Raw genomic sequence first — 23,081 nt, 5'->3', positions numbered from 1 at the left:
GGAATTAGCCCAAAAATCCAACTTTTATGGGCAAAAATTTGAAATTTTTTTTAGACTTTTTGGGGGAAAAAATGTGAAAAACTTGTACGATTTGGATTTTTGCTAGATTTATTATTATTATTTATTATGATTATTGGTAGATTGTGCTTTTTTTTTTTTTTTTAATAATAAATAAGGTCAAATCGTGGATTCTAGTTTGGTTGCACTTTTTTAAATAAAATCAGAAAAATTCAGATTTTGATAAATAAGGCCCTTATTCTTGCTTTTTTTTAACTGTCTCTAATTCTCTGTCCAGTTACCTGTATTTAAAGTAGGGATGCACCGAATCCAGGATTCGGTTCGGGATTCGGCCTTTTACAGCTGAATCCTTCTGCCCGGCCGAACCAAATCTGACCCCTAATTTGCATATGCAAATTAGATGTGGGGAGGGAAATCACGTGACTTTGTCAGAAAACAAGGAAGTAAAAATGTTTTCCCTTCCCACCCCTAATTTGCATATGCAAATTAGGGTTCGAATTTGGTTCGGTATTCAGCCGAATCTTTCAGGATTCGGGGGTTCAGCCGAATCCAAAATAGTGGATTCGGTGCGTCCCTAATTTAAATCATATATTTTTTTCAGAAATTTGGTGTAACGTTTTTTCTATTGTTTTTACGATGATTTTATTTTTTGTAGTGAGAAATTATTCTTTACGGGGAATTAATTTTTTAATTGTTTTTCAGACGGTACAAACATTATATAGCAATGGGGCTAACTCCATATGGGAACATTCTTTGCTGGACCCTGCATCCATAATGAGTGGAAAACGTAAAGCCAATCCCCAGGATAAAGTACAGTAAGTAACCTACTTCTTACTACAAAGTATATCGGTATATCAGTATCTAACATATAATAGAATCATTCACCTTAATTTTAACGTTTACTATGGTTAAGAAAGTTGTATTTAAGGGGGTGGTTCACCTTTAAGTTAAGTTTTAGTACCGGTATGTTATAGAATGGCTGGCTTATTTTAAGCAACTTTTCAATTGGTCTTGATTTTTTCTTTTTCTAGTTTTTGAATGATTTGCCTTCCTCTTCAGACTCTTTCCAATCGGGGTCACTGACCCCATCTAAAAAACAAATGTTCTGTAAGGCTACAAATGTATTGTTATTGCTACTGTTTATTACTCTTTCTTTTCAGGCATCTCCTATTCACATTCCAGTCTTTTATTCAAAGCAATGCATGGTTGCTAGGATAATTTATAACCTAGCAACCAGATTGCTGAAATTACAAACTGGAGAGCTACTGAATAAAAAGCTAAATAACTCAAAAACCACAAATAAAAAATGAAAACCAATTGCAAATTGTCTCCGATGTCTACATCATACTAAAAGTTCATTTAAGGGTCAGGGCACACAGGCAGATTCAGGAAAATTAGTCGCCTGGCGACAACTCACCTCTTCTTCGGGGCGACTAATCTCCCCGAACTGCCACCCCTGCCTTCCCGCCGGAGCGATTCATTTTCCGAAGTTTACTTGTCAGGCGACTTCGGAAAACGATTCGCTCCAAGTGCCATACTGCCAGGGATTTACATTCTAGCCGTCAGGAAGGGGGGGGAAGGCCATTTGGGGAGATTAGTCGCCCTGAAGAAAAGGAGATTTGTCATCGGGCGACTAATCTCCCAGAATCTGCCTGTATGCCCTGACCCTAAAGGTGAACAACCCCTTTCATACTAAAAGTTAATTCTAAGGTGAACAACCCCTTTTAAATGCATGCTTACAAAAATTGCAGCACAGCATATTGCTACTTTTAGGATCTAGAACTGTAGTTCAAACAAGACTTTGAGAGGCAAAAAGGAGGGAAATTAAAAGGCAGTGCTACCGTTTTAGGTTGTGGGTAACACAAGTCACATCAGCAGTAGTTCCTCTTTCTACATCATAAAAAGCTGGTTTAAAATAAGCTATAGGCAACACCCATAAGATAAGAGCTTGCTTTGACTGTATTTTCACTGGTTGATACTGTAGAAATCGGATCCATTCACTTCTGGCGAAGTTGGACGAGAAGTAATGAATGATAGTCATATTTATTACTGATTATCTTCAAAAAACGCCAACATATTCTATTGTGCTGTACAATAAATGGGTGTATACATTAAACATACAGATTTACTGTACATAAAAACAACCAATAACTGATTCAAAAAATAGAGAGGGCCTTGCCCAAACGAGTTTATAATCTCAAAGGAGAAGGGGTTGAGACATAGGATGTGGGTTGCACTTAACACAACTTTGTTATTATACCACATTACCCTGTTGTTTTTTTTTTAATACACCATTATCTTTTATTAAAACAAGAATCATTAAAAAAAAAAAAAAAGATATATTTTTTTGCTTGCCCTCTATTATGTTATCCCTACTTCTTCCTTTTTACAACCCTGGCGGCAGTGGATACTGACAATTAAGCACATTTTAAACAGTGGGTGCTGACACTTGAGCACATTCTATACAGTTAGCTGCAGTGAGGTATGGAACACGGAGTTCATTTAATCAATGAGAGAATTGGTTATTGCCACCCTATCAACATTTTATACAGTTAGAGGCAGTGGCTACTGGCACCCCAATCTCATTAAACACTGTAAGTGACTGGATACAGACCCTGAACACAAGTACAGTAAGAGGCAGTGGGTATTTACCCCCAAACACATGAAAAACACTGAGAACACTATTTCACTTCATCCATATTATATTCAGTAAGAGGCAGTTCCTGCTGGCACCCCATGTATCTATATATAGTGAGAGACACTGGCTACTGACACCCAAATTATATATATATAGGGAGATGCGATGAGGTCTGGTATCTTAGACACATTATATACAGTGAGAGGTAGTGGGCCCTGGCATCACAGTTATATAATATGCAATGAGAAGCAGTTTATACTGACTTCCAAGTACAGTAAAGAGGATGTGGCCATTTTCAGGTTCTCTGTTAAAAAAAAAAAATAATAATAAAAACAAATATTGCCAATGTACTTCCACTAAAGGAGAAGGAAACGCTAAAATTAAGTAAGTTTTATTAGAAAGGTCTATATAATTACACCAGTAAACCCTCAAAATAATGCTGATCTGAGTCCTCTGTCAAAAGAAACACCACATTTCTTTCCTTCTTTAGTGTACACACGGGCTTCTGTATCAGACTTCCTGTTTTCATCTTAAACCTCCAGGGCACGGCCTTGAGCATGCTCAGTTTGCTCCTCTCCCCCTCCCTGCTGTAATCTGAGCCCAGAGCTATGAGTGAGCAGGGAAACTCAGGCAGGAAGTGATGTCAAACCAAGAAAATATGGCAGCTGCTATCCTAAACAAACTGAGAGAGCTTCTAGAGCTGTTTACTCCGGTATCGTAAAGCATTCCACCAAATAAATAGTGTTATAGCTTGCACTATTGTGGCTAATCTATTGGCAATAAACTGCTTTGCTAGCTTTCCTTCTCCTTTAAGCGCTGCCCCCCCCACACACCACACTCACTCTGAGTAAGTGTACAGATCTTTACACGGCTACGTCAAAAGGTCAGCGCTGCTTGGCTTCAGGACAGCAGGAAAGCAGCATGTGGGGTTAATGCTCGCCAAGGTTAGAAAAAATAAACACAAAACAACCTGCTTTCCTGCCACCCTGAACTCAGAGCAGAACTACATTTTGGTTATTTTTCTGTGTGCATCCCCTTTAAAAGGAAGTAACTTAACTTTCAGTTTCAATGGAAGGAAAATTCTCTTCCAATATTGGGAATTAATTTAACGAAAAATTATGAATCTTTATATCAGGTCAATTACCCTCCGCTGTACCGTAAACTGAGCAAATTGTTGGAAGATTGCGGAAAATATATTTTGTGGATAGGCCGTATATGGGCCATAAAAATGAATATTCTCCCGAAGCTTTTATATTATTTTAGAGTATTGCCTGTTCCAATTCTGCGGATCTAATGAAACTGGAAACTAAAATGTTCCAGTTTGTCTGGAATAAAGGTGTCCCAAGGGTTAATAAGACTGTGCTGTACCGTTCTACACTGCAAGGAGGTTTAGGTTTTCCTAATTGTTGGAATTATTATAGGGCCGCACAATTGTCACAAATACCAGTACTGCATAATACGGAATTGCCCCCGATGTGGGTTGACTTAGAATATTTTTACACGTTTCCATATGTAACATCTTCCTATCTTTGGATCCCTAGGGGGATGAGATCCAAACGATGTAGTGAATGTTTTGGTATTTCTCTTAAAATATGGGATGGGATAGCGTCCAAATATCATCTACGTTCGGATTACACTCCTGATGCTACGATTTTGGGTAACCCCATATTCCCCCCAGGGATTTCTCACTTGCAGTTTAAATGGTGGGCCAATAGGGGGTTTACTTCGGTTTCCTCTTTGTTAACCTCTAGAGGAGCTTACTCGTTGGACACTTTGATCGAAAACTTTTCTTTACCTCAAACTGAATATTATCGAGCTCTCCAACTCACACATTTTGTTTAAAAGTGTTGGACCTCAACGACTTAACAAGAGAAGATACCCTCCTTTTTTGAAAGGTGTTGTAGAAATGGGGCTTCCCCTAGGGGCGCAATTTCAATTCTGTATCGACTACTTAACACGCCTGATAATTTGATTGATCTAGCTTATATAAAAACGTGGGAAACAGATTTGGGAAAAAACCTATCTGAAAAGGATTGGTTAAGCATTTGGCAAAACTTGAAGAGTTGCTCAATAAACACGGTGGTTTTAGAATCAGGATACAAGGTGTTGTTTAGGTGGTATCTCACTCCAGCCAGGTTAGCCAAAATTTATCCAGGGGTGAAAGATAATTGCTTTCAGCCAAAGGGACGATGGTTCATGTTTGGTGGTCCTGTCCCAAAGTAGTAAGTTTCTGGATTCGAATCTTTCATTTAATTTTTTCAATTTTACATATTAATTTAAGGAGGGATCCATTTGTGGCCCTATTGGGCGCTGTTCCTGATTCGGTTTCTAAGACCCAGAAGAAACTGATAAATCATATTTTTTCAGCTGCTTGTCAAGTTATAGCAAAATCCTGGAAGTCCCCATATGTTAATTATAATTTGGTAAAGGTTAAGTTAGATTGGATATTTTGTAATGAAAAATTGACAACGATCAACACCAACTTTTTAAAGGTATGGCAGGCAGCCTTGGTTAGAGTATCGATATCAGGGGGGCTTCCCACAACACCTTGTATCCTTGTAAAATGATTGTGTTCTTTAGGTTTATACATTTATTTTTTGGTACAACGATACTAGAACGCGGGTTACAATGAGACATGACAGGAGACATTTACAGAAGTTGTTTGTTTTGTTTTATTTCTTTTTGTTTTAATTATGTTTAATTTCCAGTGGTACATAATGTGATATCAATAAAATTGTTACAATGTATTCCTTGCAATACTGTACAAGTGGAGGCATATAATTGTGTATACGACATTGGCATCTTGTTTAAACTATGTAACTGTTTGCAGATTGTAATGTATGGAATACATGCAGTGCACGATCTTGTTCTTTTTTTTGTTTTTTTGTTTTGAAAATAAATAAATAAATAAATTATTGATGCAAAAAAAAAAGGAACTGACATGAGGCAGTCTGCAGAAGTTCGATGCCATCTGGGGCTCATGGGTGGCCCTTAAGGATAACACCGCTAATGTTACGGGAAATGTACCATAAGATGACGCCTTACTTACACCAGAATATTACCTATAACTCTCTCTGCTCCTACTCTATTCAACCTCTCTCTCTCCTCCCTTTCTCTTTCCTTTCTCCACTATTGTTAAACCGAAAAATGCTATAAAAAAAAAATTAATTGACTTCTGCTAACAAAATACTACTGGATTTGTACTGTGGTATCACTATTAGTATATGTAATTGTATCATAAACATCCACAGCTGCTTTACTCAGGTTTACAGGAATGCAAAAAATATGGCTCAAACCTCCTGTAACTGTTGTAGATGACAGAGAAATGCAGCTGGTCAGGTACCTACAGAATACTTTACCTGCAAAGTGGTTGGGTTTCAGGTTCCCGATTCACCAACCAGGCAGTCAGTCCAGTGGTACCCTGACCTGCTATCCAGTTTAGCTGCGGGTCTAGCCCTTCACTCCTTTACCTGGTTGATCCACCTCCAAAGTGACATCAATTCTGGTCCACGTCTCTTTTGGTCTTGGGGGGGGGGATCCATGGGTCAGATGGCAAGTAAACCCTTGTGGGTGAGGGGTTGTGCAGCAGGTCTGGGTAGGCTCTATAATGGGGTGCGGGTCGGGTTGCAGAGGTCAGGTCTTAAAAGGAGAAGGAAAGGCATATTTAATTAGGGGTGCCAAACGATCACTCTGTGGTGCTCACTGGAATAACCCAGGGCCGGTGCAGTTTTATGCTGATAGGATTACCGGCCCGGGTGTGAGGTAAGTATATATAATCTCTTGGGGGTGCCTAACTTTTGGCACACATAAGTAAAGAGTGCCTTTCCTTCTCTTTGAAGAACTCTAGCAGATGATGATGATGATGTGTCCAGTAGCTTTGGGAATGAAATCCAACTCTTGTTAGTTTTTTTCTTTCTTTCATAAAGATCCGGCACTTCTTGCCAAGTATGAACAGTATCCTATTGTTGCACAGGAATAATATAATGTGTGTATTTTCTAATAGAAATTTGATTTTTTTTTTCTGGTTTCATTTCAGTCCTAACAAAGCAGAATTTATTAGAGCGAAGTATCAAATGCTGGCATTTGTTCACCGCTTACCCTGCCGTGATGACGATAGTGTTACAGCCAAAGACCTCAGTAAGGTAAACATGTCTCCTAATTGTACAAAGATGTTGAAACTGCTTTATGACTTTCAATACTGTACTTTTGGTCATTCATCTGTGAAGGCATGTTCTCTGTAATAAACTTTGTATTCATTCTCAATGCTCAGCAGAATATAATGCAGAGATGTTTTTTTTTGTTTTTTTTGAAAATGATGGCTTTGTTTTTATCGTGTGGATTTTTTTGAGATGTATTTTCTTGCAAATGTAGTATTGTACTTACAAAACTTTAGACCACATAGTGAGATTTAATTGTCTTATTTGACCTTACAGCATAAAGTCACTTTCTTATTTTGCATCCTGTTAACACTTTAATGGGTTAAGGCTAATGAGCCCTGCTTTATTGCAAATGCCTAATTCTAAATAAATTGAGAGGGCTGTCAACATTTTCACAGCCTGCATCTTGTTGCAGCAAAGGTAAATTTGTATATAGTTCTACAAAAAAAGAAAATCTTTATTTCATCAGAACCTGTGTAATCTGTTTAATACAGTGTACCACATGTTTGGGACCATAAAACACACTAGTCTTTGAGACATATATTTTAAAGTATGTTGTATATTGTATTTTTTATTATTTACATATGTGCCTCTGATATTATTTAACCCAATTCACTGCTAAAATATATAATTACACACCATACACACTATGGCATACACTGTCATGTATAAATATGCTATATGGCATGCATTAGTGTTGCACACACCAGCTACATTATATTCTAGTCTTCTCTTATTCTTACTGTGCTCATTTAATACACTGCCAGACTCTCTTCAGCCATATGTGCTGCTTTACATTTAAACCCCCAGAAGTTACCCTCTGCTGCATTTTGTGGCAGTTGTACGATTCATATAATTCATATATACTCAATGCTCTTCTGAATCCTTCATGATACAGAAGTATCTTAGAAATTCGATGCTGCACAGAGTTTACAGCTGGAATTAACAAGATATATAGTGGGCAGTGTAGATATTGAAGATTTTAGATATATAGATACATACCTAACAGTTAAACTTAACAGTAAAATGGGCCGCTGACACAAAATTGGTGTGTTTTATTTTTTTAAGAGAGATTTTAGACCTCAAGGTCAAAGGTCATTCAACTTGCCTATGCATAGAAGCAGAACACCCAGCTGTTGTCTTTGCAATTATAGTGTTAAGTTGCAAATAACCCTAAAATACACACCCACTGCACAGATAGCACTCTGGACACTATGCTGATGTAATGGATTAGCTCTTTTACTAGAAATAGCTTTTTGGCAGTATGGATCAGTAGTTAATTTGCAAAGCTGGGAAAACCACGGGTGTAAGGGTAGTGGCAGACGGGGAGATTTGTCACCCACGATTATTTATGCTAGACTGTGAGCCTAAATTGCCTCTGGAGGAAACTTCTGGAGACTTCACGATATGTTGGTTTTACCACCAGTGATTTCAGTTATTTCCAATGGAGACGCATTTTCAGGAGATTTGTCGCCCGTAGCCGCACATAAATAATTGCAGGCGACAAATCTCCCCTTCAGCCACTGCCCTAAGTGTGTTCAAACTTGTGGTCTAATAAAACATGGTATAATAATAGATAAGCTCAGTAGAAAACTGTGCAAGTATTTATTGTTTTAAAGGAACAGTTCAGTGTAAAAATAAAAACTGGGTAAATAGATAGGCTGTGCAAAATAAAAAACATTTTCAATATAGTTAGTTAGCCTAAAATGTAATTGATTGTAATTGAAGGCTGGAGTGAGCAGATGTCTAACATAATAGAACAGACCCCCAACTTCCTGCTTTTCAGCTCGTTAAGGGGGGCCGAGTGGGACATAACTTACATATTTACCCAGTTTTTATTTTTATAATGAACAATTCCTTTAAATTTTAACATCATATAACTAACCATATAAAGTAAGTATGGGATCTAATTGGATATTGTAAGCTATGACATCATTCCACAATGCTAGGTCTTCATTTGTTTTTCCTCTGTAATATCTTATACTTGATATTGACTAAGATCTGTGTTTATGACTGAACAATCCGAATTGTTTTATTATTCAGCCAAATTCACGTTCATGTATTTTAAGGCATGGTGCTCCATTTTACAGAGTCCCCTTATCTGGAAAAACCCAGGTCCTAAGCATTTAGTGTAATAGATCTATACTTGCATGTTAAGGGGAAAAAAGTGTGTTTTATTTATTTTTGTTCTGTCCTTGACAGTGTAGGTTATTAATTTTGCACTATACTGCTTGAGATGACCTCCTCACTGCCCTGTGTTTTGTTACATGCAGCAACTTCACTCAAGTGTGAGAACTGGGAACCTGGAGACTTGTCTTAGATTACTGTCCTTGGGGGCACAAGCAAATTTTTTTAATCCGGTAAGTAACATTGCCAGTAATTTGTTCTGTAAAAGGAGACACACCTAAGGAGACTGAAAATACTGCAGTGAAATGCTATACCTTATGACTTGCCAGTTTTGAAAGGTATATGGATATAGAATATTAGATAGAAGAGATACTTCTAACGTACCTACTAGCAAATAGTTCATTGAATTTACACTCTAGGCCAGAGTCACTGTACTTGAATTGTGTTAATACATGCTCATTCTCATCTGAATAGTTTTCCATATCTGGATCTGAGTGCTTGGCACCTTCACACTGTTAACTAAAATTAGAATGAGTAGATCCACAAACATCTGGAGGACTCTTGCCATTGCAACAACAAGACAGAAGATTTAAAGTTTGGTGATACCTTTTATTGGCTAACCGAATAAGCAACAATTGCAAGCTTTCAGAGCACACAAGAAGCAAACACTAGTACAGTCAGCACCTTGTTGTAAGGTGAAGTCAATGTAAGGAAAGTGTCTTTTGAGTTGTAGATTGTTCTTAGCTGTGTTTATTCTTGGTGTCCTATTTTTTTAGTTAAAGTAATATCTACACATAAAACTCCTATCTCTGTTCAGGCCACATTCTAGGTTGTTAAACTTTCTCATGAGTATGAATTCCCACTCATTCTGCTCCTGTTGTGTCTTGAAATTACCCTTTAAAACTGTGACCTGAAGATCTTTGATGCTGTGGGTATTGCTGCAGAAGTGTGCTGCCACTGGGGCATCTGTGTTGCCATGCTTGATGTTAAACTATTGGTGCAGTGTTTGTCCTGTTTCTCCCACATAGAGTCCTGTAGTGGGGCATTTCAAACACATTATTAGGTACACCACATCATGTCCGATTGGCAGGTAAATGAACCTTTAACCTGGTGTTCCTGTTGATGGTGTGGTATTGTCTACTGCATGTATATGCGCATATTGTTACTTATTCAGTTAGCCCAGGGCTGCCCAACTGGGGGCATGCGGCCCGCGGCCCCCCTTGTGCGGCACCCCATATGAAAGTCTGCCTGCTGTGTCTGCTTACCATGTGTAAGATTTAAAAGGTATCACTACAGAGATTAACTGGCCCCTACATTGTTTACATCTCAAATTCAGACTGTAATCCCCTGTTTTTCACACCTGTAACCCCCCCTGCATTGTTCCCACTTGTAATACCTCTATTGTTCACACCTAAATCCCAGACTGAAACTGGCCACGTTGTGTACCTGTTCACACTCATACAAACTGCTATACTATTTGTCGTACATTTTAGAGTGGTCCTGATAGGTTTCGCTGTCTCCTACTGTGTTCTGCCTTCCCTATGCTCCCTGTATGTGCCATATTCTGCAAGCTACATGCTCCCTGTATATGCCATACTCTGCCTGCCCTATTCTCCCTGTGTGTGCCATACTCTGCCTGTATGTGCCCTGCTCTTCCTGTGGAACATAAGCCTGGTATTTTTTCTGGGGGTTTGTTAGCATTTGAAAATTATTGTTAGGGGTCCCAAAAATGTTTAATCATGTGCTGGGGGGGGGCTGTGTTATCCACAGGGGAGGATGAGGCAAATGGATTTAAAGGTATGTTTTAAAGGAGAAGGAAAGGTTAAAACTAAGTAAGCCTTATCAGAAAGGTCCATCTAAATATACCAGTAAACCCTCAAAGTTATGCTGCTCTGAGTCCCCTGTCAAAAGAAACATTGCATTTCTTTCCTTCTATTGTGTACACATGGGCTTCTGTATCAGACTTCCTGCCTTCATCTTAAACCTCTTTGCCCTGGGCAAGAGCATGCTCAGTTTGCTCCTCTTCCCCTCCCCCTTCCTTCTCTGCTGTAATCTGAGCCCAGAGCAGGGAGAGACTCAGGCAGGAAGTGACGTCACACCATGTTAAAACTGCAGCTCCTATCTCCTATATACAAACAGAGACTTTCTAGAGCTTTTTACTCAGGTATGGTAAAACATTCTACAGAATAAATATAGCATTCTAGCTTGCACTATTGCAGCTAATCTATTGGCAATAAAATGCCTCCGTAGCTTTCCTTCTCCTTTAATATTACAACTTTTTTTTACAAAAAATGGTATCAACCATTTGATTTTTAATGTGGACGTGGTTTTGTGGTGACATGGGTGTGGTTTAAAAACAGGGAGTGGCCAACCCTGTCTTCTATTATCGGCCCTCCACCATGTATGTCAGAAAAATTTCGGCCCTCCGTACCATAGAAATTGGACAGCAGTTATAAAATTACAGTTTTTAATGCAGCGTTTCAGGAGGGGGCCTGATGTCACACATAATGAAGTAGGTTTTATTTTTTTTGTTTCCTTCTCCTTTAAAGCATTTTTGTGTAAGTTTCTTTGATGTGTATAAGTGATGTGTATAAACCCAGATTTTAAGACACTGCCTTCCACAAAGACTTTAGTATGCACTGACTGGCATGACATACTCCGGTCTGCGAAAACTCAGGGCAGATTTTGGAGTGATAACATAAAATGATGCATTTTCACATGTAAATCCATCTTGTGTTTGCACTGATAGGTAGATGCAATGTCTGTCGGTCCATACTAAAGTTATGGTGGAAGGTAGTGGATCGAAGGTTTCACCCATGCTTGTGTGACACTTTTGAGTTATGCGGCACATTCCCATGATTGTAATATATAACTGAAAACATGGATAAAAAACATTTGTAAGCATATATTTTACATTATGATTTTGCCCTCTTCTGTGTTTGGGACTACTCTGTGACCTTAGGTATCCTTTTAATTTACAGATATATATGTATGCTACTCATGCTGTATTAGGGCTTGCTTGAATAACTCAAATTATGAGCAGAGGATGTTGACAGCATATTTCATCGAAGTGTGTGTGTGTGTGTTTCCCATAACCATAAATGGAATCACCTTTCACTCCATAGAACTCTGCTGCCAGAGAAAAAGTGTTGGGCAAAGGTCCAGTACGCAGCTGTCGGGATTGTATTATCATACTCCAACAGGTTGTTTGGCAACACTAGGGGACTGCATAGTATTGCCCTTGAAGCTGAGTTTGGTTCTTTAGAAACAAGCAAAACTTAAGAGCAAGATAAATGCGGTTTATGCTCCCATTAAGGAATGTGTAAACAATGTTTAAAACCTGATGTTTCACCTGTTTAGTTATAAGAATCTGTAGAACAGATAACATCTTCACATTTTAGTTGTCCCTGTCATAGCCTTGGGTTGTTGCTTTCTATGTTTATTCCATAACAGTGAATGATAAACTGTTGTTTATCTTTTTTTTAAATTTGATTTATTGCTTGAAGATGGTGGCTATAGCACTGACATTGCTTTTTCCTCAGCAGGATAGATATAAATTGTGTTGAAAATGATGTATACTGCCTGTTGTATTCATTCACAAAAAGCACTTCGGATTGTTGCTTTGATTTTACCCTGTCTACTGCCCTGTGCAATAAGTATCAATTGTTTAAATAGAGATAATGAGCTCTTAAAACAAGCCTCTCTCTTCACCCAGCTGCAGTTTATGTCTCGGGCTAGCAGGTAAAGAGGAGTTTGTTCTATGCAGTGGCATATCAACTGACTTGTAATTTCATTAACTGCCCTTTCCTCCTCCCATAGTTCCACAGAAGAACTAGACATATTTTAAAAGAATTTTCATCACAAGCCGCTTTTCATGGAATGTGTTGAACATAAGGGATGCACAGCCCTATGTAACCCTTTCAGTGCAGACCATGATTATATTTTCCCATGGGCAAACATGGAATCTATGGTACTGTCAGAGCCTATATTCTGCAATTTGTAAATCCATGGTCAATACACCAGACCAACATATTCTTTTGGTTCTACTCACTACTCACTGATTTTTGTTTTGACTGGTATTCTTGAAATAATTAGTGGTGCTTCATAAAAGCTTTGTTTCGTTCAATTTTATTTTGGGTATCATGGTTAATTGATTTGTATTGCGTATTTAATTTGTTATTATATCCAGGTTTGTTCTTTGAATTTGTCATAGGAAAAAGGTAGCACGCCTCTTCATGTTGCAGCCAAAGCAGGACAGATCCTTCAGGCTGAGCTACTGGCAGTATATGGCGCAGATCCTGGCACACCAGATTCTGCGGGCAAAACTCCTATTGACTATGCAAGGTTGGTAGCAATTATGGATGCAATTTTCACAGTAATCTTTCTCTATTCCATTTATATATTCACAATCCTTTTTCTCAGATCTATACTGTTTAAGCCGTCAAGGTCTTATACAGGCATGGCTAAAAACATATATACAATCAGTGGGGGTCATTTATCAACACTGGGCAAATTTTCCCATAGGCAGTAACTCATGGCAACCAATCAAATTGCTGCATTCATTGTCCTACTTGCAGCGGCTGTTAAAAGCTAATCACTGATTGGTTGCTATAGGTAACTGCCCATGGGCAAATTTGCCCAGTGTTGATAAATGAGCCCCAGTGACTTTTTTTTTATGCCAGTACATAAATCCCTTTCCTTAGACCTTTCTGCTATTGCAGTAGCCAACTGTTTTGAATTAAATGGAATACAGGTGCACATCACAAGTGATATTTATATTAGTATAATACACAAAAGCCATGAATATCCTGTAAATTATATCCTTATAAACGGTGAGTTCTGATGTCATCGGTTATAAACAGTGAGTTCTGATGTAATTTCTGTCACATGACTCATTGAAATTTGTGTATTATAATTAATAAAGTGCCCCCAGTTGCAAAATATGAGGATATTAGAAGTTACCTTGGAGTTCCATGACCTGTATAAAAACACTTGGCCTTTGGCCTTGTGTTTTTATATGGTCATGAAACTCCTTGGTAACTTATAATATCCTTATATTTTACAAGAGTTGGTACTTTATTCACTATATAAAGTAATAGTGAGAAACATATGTTCTAGGTACCATGTATATCCTGCATAAAATCTGTGGCAGAACTTTGGAGTCTTGACTACTTAGTATTTATTTATTTTTTTAGGCAAGGTGGACACCATGAGTTAGCTGATCGTCTTGTAGAAATACAGCATGAGCTCACTGACCGATTAGCATTTTATTTATGTGGGAGGAAACCAGGTGAGTGGAACTTCCTAGTTGCATGGCTCTACTGTGCATGTATGACAGTGTAACTTAAGCAAAATGAGAGTGGAAGTTTATAAAGTATGTAGGGTAGCAATTTCCAGATGGAGGCTTTCTACCTTTGGTGATATAGTAAATGACATATGATATAGTTGACGGATGATGGGAGTTGATGTTCAGAAAAAGGTTTGGGCAGGCAGGTTGGTCAGTGCATAAGTATTAAATGTAGTGGTTTTTTTTTTTTTCTTTCAGATCATAAGAATGGGCAGCACTTCATTATACCCCACATGGCTGACAGGTAAAATTGCTATTGAAGTGCTTATAAATAAAGTTTGAGTATGAAAAGTGTCTGTTGCAGAATGAGGTTATATAATATTTTAATATAATAAATGTTTTTTTTTTTTTTTAGTTGTATCAGTGGCTGGTTGTCATTATCTAGTCAGTATTTAGTAGAGGGGGGCAGTGCATCTAGCCATTTCATAAGCAGAGCATTCCTTGCATAGAACAACGGGCATCTCCAAAAGTCCCTTTTGGCATTTTGCGGTACACGGTTATCCATTACATCTGAAAGGCAAATTGCTTTGTTCGTTATTTTCGGGAAGGTAGATTTGTCCTGTAAATAGGACATTGCTTTGTCCCAGTATTTATTAACTTTAGGGCACACCCACAGCATGGGGAGGTTGTTTGCACCCTACCCTGTTCATGGCATTTAGGGCAGCTGGATGTGAGATGGAGGCAATGCAAAGGCTGGTTGGTCAAAGTTTATTTGGTGTGCTCAGAATTGCGACAAATGCATGTCTGAGTTGCATGTAAACCACCTGGTTGAGTTGCACAGAGGGTTTAGCTCTTTGTATTTGTTCAACAGTAATAAACCAGTCCCCTCGAGTCACGTCCCCTAGAGTTTTAATTCCAACCCTGTACCATCTCATGTATGTAAGAAGCCAGCAAAAGTGGGGCAGATGGGAGTTACCCCATAATAGTAGGTCTGTGGTGAGTAAGGGATTTTGGTGTGAGATTTTCGGTAAACTATGTATTTTAGTGTTTCCACTGTGCCGAAAATTAGGGTTATTTGGGTCTGGTGAGAACCACCAGGCAATTTAGTACAGCTGGGATTCTAGGGAGTAGAAATATAAATCTGGCAGCCCCAATCCACCTTCTTCAATTGGGGCCTTCAGTTTGGTCCTCGCAAATATGGGGGATTTCTTCCCTCATAAATGACGCTTGAATCTGCTCAATTTGCATAAACTTAATTTTGGGTATGTGTACAGGAGAGTTGTGCATTTTATACAGGTACCTGGGGAGAAAGATCATCTTAAGAGGATAATCCTGCCCTAGATTGTTAGGCAGAGTGTTTTCTTAGGCCTAAAATCCAGGTCAATATATATATATATATATATATATATATATATATATATATATATATATATATATATATATATATATATAATTTTTTTTTTTTCTTCAATTGTGAGCCCTGAGTATATTCTGAAAACTTTGACTAGAGAAGTACCCTTTGCAGTGAAGGGCCTGGGTCATTTAGATAAAATAGTACATTATCCGCATACACAGATATTTATTTTTGTACATACCCAAAACAGAACTTTGATACCGGCAGCGTTACGGATTAGAATGGCAAGTGGTTCTATTGCCAGTGTGAAGAGGAGTGGTGACAGGGGTGACAAGGGGCAGCCCTGCCTAGTGCCCCTTTCCAGGTGGAAGCTGTGTGAGAGGGTGTTGTTGATTCTGCTGTAGATCGGTATAGGAGTTGTATCCACTAATGACGTTCTCACTTAAGTTGAACCGTTGTAAGGCCTCCCAGAGATAAGGCCATTCGACAGAGTAGAAGGTTTTGGACATCTAGTCGGACAACGACCCTGGTGCCCAGGTCTTTGTGGGTGGCTAAGATATTGGTATGCAGCCTCTTAATATAAATATTTTACAAATATCTACGACAGGTAGGAAAGTTTACATTCCCTCTAAACTTTCCTACCTGTTGTAGAACTAGACAGGTCTCTGTTCCCTTAACACAAAAAAGATCTATGACTAGGGTTAGGTCAAGTGGTTTAGAAAGGCATCTACCAGTGGTGGTATATAAGGGGGTTAGAGTGTTGTCAGAATTAAGATTAGTCATAGGTTGGCAACTTTGTCTATATGTGAGCCAGCTCACTGGTCCTGTGGTTATTGGTGGGTCCTTTTACTGTGAGAGGTACAGCTGTTATACCTATATTAACATATATAGTGTTGTGCGGGTACTGTGATGCTGTTGCTAAATCAGAGCCTCAGAGGGTTTTTTGCCAAATAACCATACAACATAGCAATACTGAACAATACTTCTATACAACCCATTGCAGCTGTAGATACCTGCTGCTTATCCCTTGTGCTTGGGACTATTTGATGTGATCACTTGCTGGTTATGCTGCCATTTGTGGTGAGATAGCCCAGGCCTCACAGATCTAGTAACATATCCCAGTATGTAGAGGTCTGTGGCTATGGGTGCATAAGGTACTTTCTCTTTAATTACCTCAGGTTCAACCCTGAGTAAGTCAAAGTCTTAACACTCAAAGTTACCCATGTATCTTTCGACCTTGGATTTGGCTAGGAAGATCATGGAGTATGTTTTGTGTTGTCTCCGTTTGATCCCCACAAATGCTGCCCATTGCATCTGAAGTTCTGCTGAGTCATCAGGGAAAATATATACCTTGCAGTTTTGATGCATCAGCTCTGGGTATAGTTGTGCCGCTCTGAGTATTAATTTGTGTGTTTTCTACGACGAAATGCATTAATAGAGAGGCTTCAGGAAGCATATCTTAAAGCCAGCGCTCAGCGACCTTGGTAGGGTCTTCTCTAGGGTTGCCACCTTTGCCAGAGACTAAACCTGACCTGGGGGTGGGGCAGATAGCATTGGGGGAGGGGCAGTGATGTTGACGTGGGCATGATGACATCAGAGGAAGGCACAATGATGTCAGTGGTGTTATAATGCCGGGGTGGGGTTAGTGCATCACTTAGATGCAAATGGCTCGATTTCTGTTCAGTTTTCTGAATGTTTGGGATCCATTATACAGAATTTGGTTATCAAGAAATCTCTGAAATACAGAAATGCTAATTTAGAAAAACAATTGCTTATTTTTGATTGATTGATTTGATTCTTTTTTCAACCCAGCCTAACTATGTAACTATGATTTGCTTTTTTTTCTGTAATAAGAAATTAACTGCACTTGATAATAACTAAGCCATGTTAAGTTGAGTATCTTAGTATTTAAATGTTTTTATTTATTGGCCAGATTATTGTTCAGGTTTCATAAAGCTGAAAACCAAACAGAAATTTGAGACCTGAACAGGCCTTAGAAAAACCGAACTGTTCGGGTCTGGTAAGCCGACTACCCTGAGTGGTTTCCTCCGCTGTATATTTTTGTAGTCATCCATTTTAGCTGCTAACGCCTTACTTTGCAGTGACTGTATTTGGGCCAGTAACGAATTGCATATATCCTACAGTTTGGAAATCCGTCCCTCTGCTACGGTTGTCCTCCGCACAATGTTTGCAGATCTGCACGTAAGAGCGAAAGGTCTGCTTTGACCTTCTATTTTGGAGGATAGATTCGATCTGCATTCCGTAATAGTGGGGAGTAGCAGTTGCAACGCTTGGTCCTGCAGTGATGGTGTAGGTGCTGTGCCTTTATCCTCATGAGATGGAGAGGATCTGCCATCTTGTTGTGCAGTGCGGGCATACTGCTCAAGTTTTTCATCCGTTCGTGATAGTATGTATGAATCAGGATACTTGCAACCGAGCTCAAGAGCTCACATCTGCTCAGCAAGTCATGCAGAGCACGCCCCCATAAATGTTATTTTTACTTGAGGAATTACTGAGGAGACAAAAAATAGGTGATTTTTGTGATGTTTCCATCATGCGGGCCTGAGAGTAGAGGACAGGTTAATTGATTGGATGGAGTGGAACAATGAAAAAAAAATCTTTCTTTTTAATCCAGGGCATAAAATGTGGGCTTACCTGCATGTGAGAAGCTGCAAAGGATGGGTAGACATGAAAACTTTACATGTTGTGCTTTGCTCTTATGCAAAATCCTAACCAGCTATTATTTTGCTCAGAACGTTTCTTAGAGGACCCGAGTGGAGAAAAAAACACACATTTGTGCAATGAGCTTTCACTTCAAAGCATTTTAAATTGCCCCTGAAAGCAAAGACTTATAGCTGTTTTAGGGCTCTTGTTTTAAAGTGACATTGGAGATAGACAGCTGCAGGACAGCTGCACTTCCATCTAAATAGCCTCTTTGTTATGAGGGGTACTGTCATGGAAATACTGAATGGTTATCTTTTTGCATGTGAAATGCATCATCCATAATATCAATTTGTCCTTTATTCTTTTGCTGTACAAATGGAAATAAGACGGCTGTAAGTAAACCCCTTTTTATTCAATTTTAGTTATAAGAATATTGTAGCAGAGGTCTGTTAATGATTGGGTTTCTGCTATATTGTTTCAATTTATTTTTTCTAGGATGCTAAATGAAAAGTATATTTTAAAGGGGACCTGTCACTGTCCAGATCATGTTAGTAATGATTTGTAATAAACACTATAAATGTATTTAAATCTTGTTTCCTTCAGTCTTGGAATTCACAATCACAGCAAACCGGCAGACACCATATTGTGGACACTGTTATTAAGGCAAGCTTCACATCATTCCAATAATGTTGTGTATGCATCAGAATGGGGGACCTCATGCACATGCTACACAATCACAGTGAATAAAGAGGGGGAATGTGAGGTCTGCAGTGATATCTAGGAAAGCAAAAATGGAAAGTGAATGTGATTGATGTGCCTGAGGCATAGAGGTTGGGAATATTTAAATGCATTTATAACGAGATGTTTTTACAAAAAAGTTTCATGTTTAATTTTAAACAGATTTTTATCATACAGCCTTTTATGTCTGGTGACAGGTCCTCTTTAAAATTCTTAATTTTGCCATATAAATATGCTGAAGTGGTTGTATTTCTTCTTCTGCCCTTAACCAGCAAAAGAAGTGCTGCATGTAAAAAGCTCCATTATATTAGAGTCTGTTTTACCACCAGATAACAGATCAGTGGTTTGCAAACTTTTTGAGTTCCAGCATTTGGCAGGGCTTCCTTAAAGGGGTGGTTCACCTTTAGGTAGACTTTTAATATGTTATATAATGACCAAGTCTAAGTCAACATTTCAATTGGCCTTCATTATTTTTTTTTTTTTTAAAGTGTTTGAGTTGTATGCCTTCTTCTGACTCTTTCCAGCTTTCAAAAGGGGGTCACTGACCACATCTAAAAACAAATGCTCTGTAAGGCTACAAATGTATTGTTATTTCTACTTTTTACTACTCATATTTCTATTCAGACCCTCCCCTATTAATATTCGATATTCTAATTTAAATCAATTCATGGTTGCTAGTGTAATTTGGACCTTAGAAACCCGATTGCAAACTAGAGCGGTGCTGAATAAAAAGCTAAATAACTCAAAAAACACAAATAACAAAAAACAACTGCAAATAGTCTCAGAATATCACTCTTTACATCATATTAAAAGTTAAATGAAAGGTGAACAACCCCTTCTGTGTCTGCTGACACTTAAAAACTAATGGTTAATTTAAAAAAAAAAAAAAAAAAGTAGAGGGGGACAGTGGTAAGAATGTCCCAAATATCTCCTAGAGAGCGAGCCCATGTAAATGTGAAAAACAAACATTAATATTTTGCTTTGTATGTCAGTGATTGTCTGCTGGGTATGTGTTGGTGGCAATTCTGATTATTACTTCTACATTGATGCATAAAATAGAAGTCACACAAAGATTCTGGGAAGCATGAGTTTCTGGAAATTGTATTATAAGACAACTGCCTGGCATGAAAAAGTGTATTGTAATTTTTACTGGCGTATTTGCGCCAGTATTAATATTTTTTTTAAACACGCCATATATGCCCTTGGCTTAAAAGGAGAGGACATACATATGTGTTGTGGTATTTCTAAATCTCTTTATCCTCTGCAGCAGTCTCGATGTATCAGAACTGGCCAAAGCAGCTAAGAAGAAGCTTCAGTCTGTGAGTATTTAATACCCATGTGTATGAGCCATTGACACCTGTTCACTGTAAAATTATTAATATCCATGTTATAAGATCACATGGGGTCCTTGCAGGGTCATATTAGCACATTTATCACAACACTTTTAATCCTGGTTTTCAACTTATTATCCTTTTGGCTGGCTCTTAAAATTAACCCATCCTCTCGTTTTTAAAGTATTCATTATAAATGTTCATGTAATAAGTCTTTGTAAAAAAAAAAACATTTGGAGACTAGTGGTTGAACTGTTTATGTACTGTTTTTATACAAATTTTTGGTTTATTTTATTATTAGTCACTATAATTGACAAGTGGTAGTCCATTTTGTGTTATAAATTTTTATTTTGCTGTTCGATTTCAACACAGAATGACACATTGAAAATAATAAATTATTATTATGTTGTACATGAGTTAAATTAGAACTTGTTTTCTAGTTCTGGGGTTGCCATGCATGTAAAGGAACTCATTTGAGGATGTATCGAATATTTGGCTTTATAGAGAAGGACTGTTGCTAAGACAAATATAATACCTCAACCACCAGATGGTCTCACTCAACCCCACCTTTTCCCCCCCTCTCCTTTTCCCCCTTTGTAAGGAAATGTTATAAAGTTGTTAACACATAAATGGGTTTTTATATGTGAAATAATGCGATAGGCAAGAATGTTTCTCAGTAAAATTTTATTGATGTTTGTGTAAACAGGACAAAAAATTGCATTCTGTCGAACTTGTGTGTTAACTTTAATAAACAGAAAGTAAAAAAAAAAATGGTATTCCTTCTCCTTTAACAGCCCCACAAGTGAATCTGGGTTCTATTTTTTTTTTTATTTTTTTTTTTTTAATTACACACCCATTGTATGTTGTCAACCCGGGAATTCACTGTTTTGGAATTTTGCCTATGTTAACCAGTCCATAATGTTTTGTATTGCACTTATCGTACAATTTGTCTTGTTAAATGGCAATATTGCACAGTGGCTTTATTATAAAAATATGTATCGTTTTATTGCCAGTTAAGTAATCACTTATTTGAAGAACTCGCTATGGATGTTTATGATGAAGTTGACAGGCGGGAAACTGATGCAGGTATTTTCTTTTTGCCCTTATTTAAGAGATACTGACACCCGAAATAAAACCTTGTTTTACATCTTAGACAATTACTAGTGACCCAAGTTTGCTCTAACCAAACTAAATAGATTTTTTTTACATCTATCTTAACATTGTCTTTGCATGCTTTTTATAATTTTGCCATCAAAGTGGTTGCAAATGCTTTTACATTACCTGCTTGCTTTCCCATGTAGCTCTATGAACAAGCTGCCATATTTCAGCAGCAGTAGTCTGTTAGCATTAGAAACTGTAACAGGTTTAGGAACCTTAAACAACAATTTCTTACAAAAGCTAACTTATCAGCAAAAAACTATCAACATGACCTATAGGTAAGTTTAATGTAAAATGTCAATTAACAGTCACACTATGGTTAACAAAAGAATTCTCACAGAATGCGTTTGTCTTGTACTATCCTAACATTTAATATTATTTGCAGTGATTTAAACATTGTCATTAAACTGAAATAAATGTTAATAATAAGGGGCAGATTTATCGAGGGTCGAATTGAGAATTAAAATTCAAAATTTCGATTTTTTTTTTTTTGTGTGGTCAAAACTGTCAAATTTGATTAGAGTTCTTCAAAAAATTCTAATTTAGATTTATCATACTCTGGCTCTTTAGGAGATCAAATTCGACTATTTGCCACCTAAAACCTGCCGATTTACTGTTTAAGTCAATGGGAGAGGTCCAGGGATCAAGTTGGAGTTGTTTGCAGACTTCCTGACTTTCGAGTTTTTGTCTGAGAAAAAACTTGAATCTATTTTTTTTTTTTCAATTGGTCGAATTCCGAATTTATGAGAATTTAGGGGAGTTTTTAAATAAAAAAAACTCTTATGAATTTGAAATTCGACCTTTCATAAATGTGCCTCTAAATCTTATTAGAAATGTTTGCTTCTGAACAGTGATTTTCATCATTCAGATTCTATGTTACCAGGCGTTTCCATGTATTAAGCTGGCCATAGATGCAAAGATCCGATCGTACGAATCATCGTACGATTGGACTTTCCCATCTCCCGACCTGCCACTAACCATTCAGATCAAAGTCTTACCAGTCAGATTAGTTAAAGAACAGATCAGCAATGTTCTGCCCCTGACAGCAATCGTACGATATCTATGTCCAACCAAAGCTAGTGACAGTCTCCCACTGAAAATCGTACGATCGGCAATACACGCAGAGATATTATCGGCAGCTGACAGAAATTTTCTAACCTGTACGATCGACCAAACGACCGATCTCCGCCGGACGAAAAATGTCCGGACTCTCTACACACGGTTCCAAAATCGTACGAATCCTCGATTCGTACGATCAGATCTTTGCGTCTATGGCCAGCTTTAGCCTTAATTTTATTAAGTGCATTTTGTTTTCTTTACTTTTGTAGTGTGGCTGGCCACTCAGAATCATAGTACCCTTGTAACAGAAACCACGGTTGTACCTTTCCTTCCAGTGAATCCAGAGTATTCCTCCACACGAAATCAGGCAAGTTAAAATGGCTATTAAAGAACTTGAAATTGGTACACAACTTTCACTCAACTGATGCTGCTTCCCTGCCTCCTCTCTCTGACTGTGACTGACTATGTTAGTCTCCATCTCAATGCCATTACCTCTCTACCCAAAGTTATTTCTAATTTTTCTCCAACCACAGCCTTCCTTATTGATGCA

The 23,081-nt window shown here is 38.0% G+C and overlaps 1 protein-coding gene across 8 annotated transcripts in view; it reads left to right on the top strand.

Annotated features, from left to right (window-relative positions):
* Positions 1–23,081, top strand: part of git2.L (G protein-coupled receptor kinase interacting ArfGAP 2 L homeolog) — a 76,941-nt gene that overhangs the window by 26,987 nt on the left and 26,873 nt on the right. For 3 of the 8 annotated variants that reach the window (XM_041580283.1, XM_041580299.1, XM_041580293.1), the window contains exons 3-12: positions 721–833; positions 6,693–6,798; positions 9,087–9,173; positions 13,154–13,284; positions 14,136–14,230; positions 14,486–14,531; positions 18,632–18,637; positions 20,251–20,302; positions 21,328–21,400; positions 22,801–22,898. In XM_041580283.1, the coding sequence (XP_041436217.1) occupies positions 721–833; positions 6,693–6,798; positions 9,087–9,173; positions 13,154–13,284; positions 14,136–14,230; positions 14,486–14,531; positions 18,632–18,637; positions 20,251–20,302; positions 21,328–21,400; positions 22,801–22,898 (807 nt within the window). 8 annotated transcript variants of the gene reach the window in all.

This window comes from Xenopus laevis, chromosome 1L (assembly GCF_017654675.1).
Source record: "Xenopus laevis strain J_2021 chromosome 1L, Xenopus_laevis_v10.1, whole genome shotgun sequence".
NCBI lineage: Eukaryota > Metazoa > Chordata > Amphibia > Anura > Pipidae > Xenopus > Xenopus laevis.
Note: the sequence above shows the minus strand (reverse complement) of the source record. Positions and strands in the feature narration are given on the sequence as shown.